The sequence below is a fragment of the Phaethon lepturus genome, unplaced genomic scaffold (genome assembly GCF_000687285.1).
Source record: "Phaethon lepturus isolate BGI_N335 unplaced genomic scaffold, ASM68728v1 Scaffold54765, whole genome shotgun sequence".
NCBI classification, from domain to species: Eukaryota; Metazoa; Chordata; class Aves; order Phaethontiformes; family Phaethontidae; genus Phaethon; species Phaethon lepturus.
The window spans coordinates 4,585-10,409 of NW_010540848.1; the positions used below are offsets into that span (position 1 = coordinate 4,585).

At 45.5% G+C, this 5,825-nt stretch overlaps 1 protein-coding gene across 1 annotated transcript; it reads right to left on the reverse strand.

Annotated features, from left to right (window-relative positions):
• Positions 1-263: 263 nt before the first annotated feature.
• On the reverse strand, positions 264-4,248 carry LOC104616130 (uncharacterized protein C20orf24 homolog; the record flags this gene model as incomplete). Its single annotated transcript, XM_010287538.1, is given in 4 exon segments — positions 264-691; positions 1,350-1,479; positions 4,049-4,171; positions 4,173-4,248. Coding segments are annotated over 4 exon segments (371 nt in total), but the record flags the coding sequence as incomplete, so codon positions are not given.
• Positions 4,249-5,825: the final 1,577 nt, after the last annotated feature.

Consider the following 5,825-nt stretch of genomic DNA (forward strand, 5'->3'; position numbering starts at 1 on the left):
AATCACAATTCTTACTAGCAAAATTGCTTAAAAATTTGCCTTCAGCAAAGACCATTTAAAAATTCTGGTCAACAACTGATTTGCAAGTAAAACAAAAAAAATATTAGAAATGGTAACAACACAGTGTCTAATCAAATCAGATCTGATTACTACAAAAACATGCTAAGGACAGCCACTCAACTCACATCCTGGATGCTGCAGTGCCTTCCTCCATATACCCTAGAGCTGCTTTTTAAAAACTATTTGTCTAAAGGACAACAATGGAAGACAAGTCAGGATTTAATGACAGATTTCAAACAGAAGGGCATACATACATACATTAAATTAACAGATTCAACCTTCAGCACACGGGAGTTTGATAGAGTTACTGGCTAGAGTCACAGAAAAGTTCCAAATTTGAACAGTCTTGAACTACTTCCAAAAATTCCAATGGCTTTTTAATAGTTCCAACAATTAACGCGTATATAAAATGGAGACGGACTTCTCCAGCAGAAGAGTTGGGGCTCTTCCAGGCTAATCAGACCGCTGGTACAGAAGGGAGTTGATTTGACTTCCCCAGCCTTCCCACCAGTCCACTAAAGACTATGATTTATTAAAACCTTCTGGATTTACCGACGACTGATTTAATAGGCAAAAGCTGCAAACTGTGTCAATCATAGTGGATGGCAGTATAGAAGATTATCCAAACAACCTGTGGAGAGGAAAGGAAATGAAGGTTATTTTGATGCCTCTGGAGAGGGTTCAGACACAGAAAACAAGCCTCACTCCTTGCTCCTTGTAGAGGACTGGGGACTGAATCCCAGATTTGAGGTGGTCTCAGAGAGATGTTAGGATCACCACATGCTACAAATGGTGGCAATTCAACTAGCTCGCCTTCTGGTGTGACTAGCCTCTCCACATTAAAATCGCACCACAACCCTCCAGTGATTTAGAAACACCACCAAATCAAGTGCTGAGCATATTCAGAGACTTGGGGGAAGGGATTAAAGGAAAAACAAAGATACCCAAAACACCAGTTTGGGTGTAACTAGCTCTAGATGAAACTCCACCAGGACATCTGGGACAGAGGATGGGAAGGCCTAACAGTTAAGTGGTAGATGCAGAAGTATAGCTGCCTGTTCCTACCTCCTTTCCTACAGAGAAATCACATATATTAATACAGTATTTCATAGCCAGTAGCCATCAGATTTTGGGATTTTCTTTCCCAATCAACTCCACTTATTAGATGATGTTAACACATCTCTATTCTATCAGTGCACCACCTCGCCTGCTTTTCTTCTGCATCTTTTCCCTCAGGAAGTATACCAATACAATTCACTAATCAACTTAAAGAATGCAAGAGGCATTACCAGAAACAGTGCAAAAGATGTCATGAATCCTTCCTTTGTTAGCTCCCACGTCCCGCCATACTCCTCCTCATCTATCTGTTGGAAGCTACTGAAGTAGAGGTACAGAACACCAGCATTGATCAGGCAGAATCTGGAAGAAAGAGATTAGAAACTGTCATTTTGGTGATACAGGGTGCAGGTATCTAGCATGCCATACAGCAACGTAGCAGTGAAATGCCCTTCATCCGCAGCAGAGAGGAAGCAAAGAGGAACTCCGTTCCTGCAACACCTCCCAGGCAGCTCAGTCACTTCCTTAAAAGAGCACTTCCAGGTCAGCTTGCCATGGATGAAGTTCACCTCGCAAGACACAATCTACTCCTAGTAAGGCTCACTAGACAGTAGTCAGAAGCTGGAATTATCAGCAGATCTGCAAACTCTGCAAGTTTTCCTATCCTCAGATCAGCAGCAGTCCTGCTCCCACAGAGAATCCAATTTCCTTGTGTGTGCTACTTGATTTTGAGGCTGCTAAGAGGGAAGACTGTCAGACTCTATGCTCAACATTAGATCCCTGTTAGCGTCCCATGACCAAAGGCAGTGACTGAGAGATGAGAGCCAGAGAAGACTCAACAGCACCCTCAGAGCCATAGCACTGGGGTTCAACTTGAGAAACTCTTAGTGCTCTCTAGTCTGTGCCAACAGTTATGCTGCAGAGAGAAAAAGCATGATCCCTGTTTGTCCTTAGACATGTTTGGGTTTACCCCAAAGTTGGGGAACTTAGGGCTGAGGCAACCTGGGAAGGGACAGGTACATTTCCTGGAAAGAAGGCTGTGTAGGAAGGGCAATACAGGAAGATGTACACACAGGTTCACTGACCGGCAGCAAGCTGTGAGCAGCTGTGCCACTGCATACCACAGAGAAACCACACAACCAGTTCTAGAAGCTTTTAGTTTTTCCACTGCACACCAAATCACTTTTCTTGCCGATTAACATTTAGCACAGGAATTGGGTTAGGTGACTGAAGGTGCCCTGTGAATTAATGGATGACTAAGTAAGAACAATGCTTCTCAGCTACCCCTCATTTGTTACCGGGAGCACTTTAGATTTAACTGTTTGCATGTAGCTGTCAAGTTCCCGTTGGAACATCACTGCTTTACAGCCCCTTTCCTGTTAATTTCAAACTTTTTCTTTTTTTCGTAGAGACACTTGCTGCTACTCCCTCCACTTTCTTGCCACAGCCAGGACAGTCGGGAGGAGGGACAAGACAAGTCAGTTTTGCCTAAGAAAAGCTGTGATGTTGTGAGCTTGACTAGGAGACCTTGACTAGGCAGAGACATTTGCAAACAGACTCCCCAGAGCAGACACAGCATCTTCCCATACGTGGTGTTCAGAGAGCCGGGCTGTGTTTCCCATCTCTGGTGTCTCTCCAGAGGCTTTCAGGGACATGCCAGAGCGAAACAAATTTTCATTTCATAACTCAGAGAGCTCACTGCAGCCTTTGGACATCTGCTGGGAGGTGACCTGAATCTCATGTCTCGGTGGGAATCCGATGCATACATACCCTTCTCAGCACTGCCTTCCCCCCCCACACCATGGCTGACAGAACAACTTCAGCAAGCTTTGGAGCGCGGCAGGAGCACTGCCAATGGTGCCACTTTGCCTGCTTGTTACCTATGGTCTTTGGTGTTTTTAAGAAACCTTTTCTTTTTCAAAGAGAAGCTGCCCTTCTTGTTGTCCTGGTTTCAGCCAGGATGGAGCTGGTTTTCTTCGCAGAGGCTGGTGCGGGACTGTGTTTTGGATTTGGGATGAGAAGCTGTTGATAGTGTGCTGATGTTTTGGGTTGCTGCTGAGCAGCCAAGGACAGTCCAGCTTCTTGTGCTGGCCTTCCAGCGAGTAGGCTGGGGGTGCCCGGGGAGCTGGGAGGGGACACAGCCGGGACAGCTGACCCAGACTGGCCAAAGAGATATTCCCTACCATACGACGTCATGCCCAGTACATAAACTGGAGCTGGCCGGGGGGCGGAAATCGCTGCTCGGGGACGGGCTGTCGATCACGGGGTGGTGAGCAATTGCTGTATTGGGCATCACTTGTTCTTGTACATTCCTTTGTTGGTATTATCATTGTTGTTTCCTTCTTTTTTTTCTGTCCTATTAAACCGTGTTTATCTCAACCCACGAGTTTTTTCCCAATTCTCTTCCCCGTCCCACTGCGGGAGGGGGAGTGAGCGAGCGGCTGCGTGGTGCTTAGTTGCCGGCTGGGGCTAAACCACGACACTTGTCTAACTAACTAACAGAACCGCCCCTCTGAGGAGGGCTTCTGACTCAAAGAGCCTACCACATCTTCCCTTCTATGGGCCTTACTTCTTAGGTGGCCCCTCAAGGCACCATACTCATCGCCCCTATTCACACATGCAGGAACAGGACACTTCACAAGTCAATTAAACCTCTTGTTCCCTTCTTCTATCCCTTCCCCTTTAATAATAACATAAATACTAATTTTAAAAAGCATTAATCGGGCTGAAGAGAGAGAAAGAGGCCGGTGAAGACATGCTATGTTTTGTAGGAATTTCATGACAAACAACAGCCTGGAATGCAACACTGGCTTTAAGACGCACGGCAGACAGTGACTCTGTTTGGCCAGCCCATTGTTTATAGCACAACTTTAAACCAAGTAAAGTCCAAATGTGGGAAAGTACATGAGACAGAAAATGAAGTAAACCTTACACTGCTATTCCCACGAATCCCTTCAGTGGAACTACTCCCCAGATGATTCCCAAAATAACTGCAATGATCTGCCGGAACCAGTAGATCACATCTAAAAATTCGTCCTGAGGAGATAAAGCACAAGAAAGATTGGCATTTACTATGTTTCCTTTTTTTAAAGCATCATACAGTTAACAGGTGAAAATTTAACACACTGAACACTTAGTTTTCCATTCAAAGTGTAAGATATTGTACTCGGAGCAGATGAAAGCAGCTTATGGCATCACGCACCCTGGACTTCTCTGCTTCCAAACTAAATACATGGCTTTGTCCTCCAATGGGCTAACTGCAGAGCCAAACAAGTACCTAGTCCTCACATTTACTAAAGATTCAACTCTACAAAAATTCACTGGAATAAAAGTTTAAAGAACTGTTTATGCTTTAAGGCTGTTAGAACCACTCTCAGTGCCCCAGGCCTTCCCCTGCCCAGAACCAAGTGCTACCAGTACCCAGTACTCGCACCAACTCCAAACCGCAAGCCATATCTCACACATACTGCAAGTGCATCTGTATTCTTTCAGAGCAGCAGTAGTCATTCCTGTCTGCTCATAGGGCCGATACAACTGTAAATATTACAGCTGGACAATGCTGACTCATGCTTTAAATAAAATTCACTTCTACTCACATGTTTTTTTTCTAACCTCCCCAAGGATGGGATTGCCTCAGCATACCCTCAAACACCAACAGTCCTTTTACTGTAGGTTGTGCAAAGTTGTTTGGCTCCATGTGGAAGACTAGAATCCATGTCAGATATGGCTATTTCTCTCAGTCACTAGATTTCTCAGTCATTTTAGCCTTTGGTTCTCATCCTATTGCATCAAAACATTGGCACAGCCAGTCATTGCTCCCCTCGCTAAGTCTGAGATTCCTGCCCAGTTTGTCAGAAGGGGATGAGGTTGAGTACAGGAGAGCCCCACCAGTTCCGTGAGCAACAGCAACTGGTAGAAAAAAAAGCAACACAGATTCATGTCTCCCAGGGAAAAGCAGGGCAGAGTCTGCACCTTCTCCACACTGAAAGGCAAAGCCAGCAGACCAGGGAGCAGATGTCCCACTCCACTCACGCAGCCACGTGCCCCAGCCATGGTAGGGATACGGCAGGACCTGGGATGCTGCAGGAGCTCAGAGCACCTTGTGAGTGTGCTGCTGGGGGGCAGCAGCAGGAAGAGGCACTGACCAGGAGCGTCACAGCATGTGGGAGATACGCACAGGAAAAAGGCTTCACTAGTGCAAAAAACACCGGGAAGTCTCTGGCTGACATGTTTTCACTCACACTTGCAAGGTTTGCTAACAAACACAAGCAAAACATGCAAGTTGAGCACAGACATGAAGTTTTCTAGAAACAAAATTGCTTTTTGGACATGAGATGGTGAGGCTAGGAACAGTAAAGCAGATTGCAAACGGCTAAGCAACTGCTATGACATTGCTCTTCTGTGAGAGCATACCTGTAACGCTCTAATGGAGAAAGTCTCACAAGCCTGTTCTTGCTGCTGCCCTTTCCCTTCAGTCCTGACAGGTCAGCTGGATTCACAAAGATATTTCCCCCTGCAACTTCTTGAAGTAGATTATCTTTCTAGTTTCCTTTTAATTACACAAAGTAAATTTTTATTTAATCCTCAAATAGTTTAATACAAAGGCCAAATTTAACTGAGGTATCTTAATATACATGCCGCTTGTGTTTTCCTTGGCTCCGTGGCCAAGTAGCAAAGCAGAACCGGGTCTCCTGTAGGCTATAGCACAG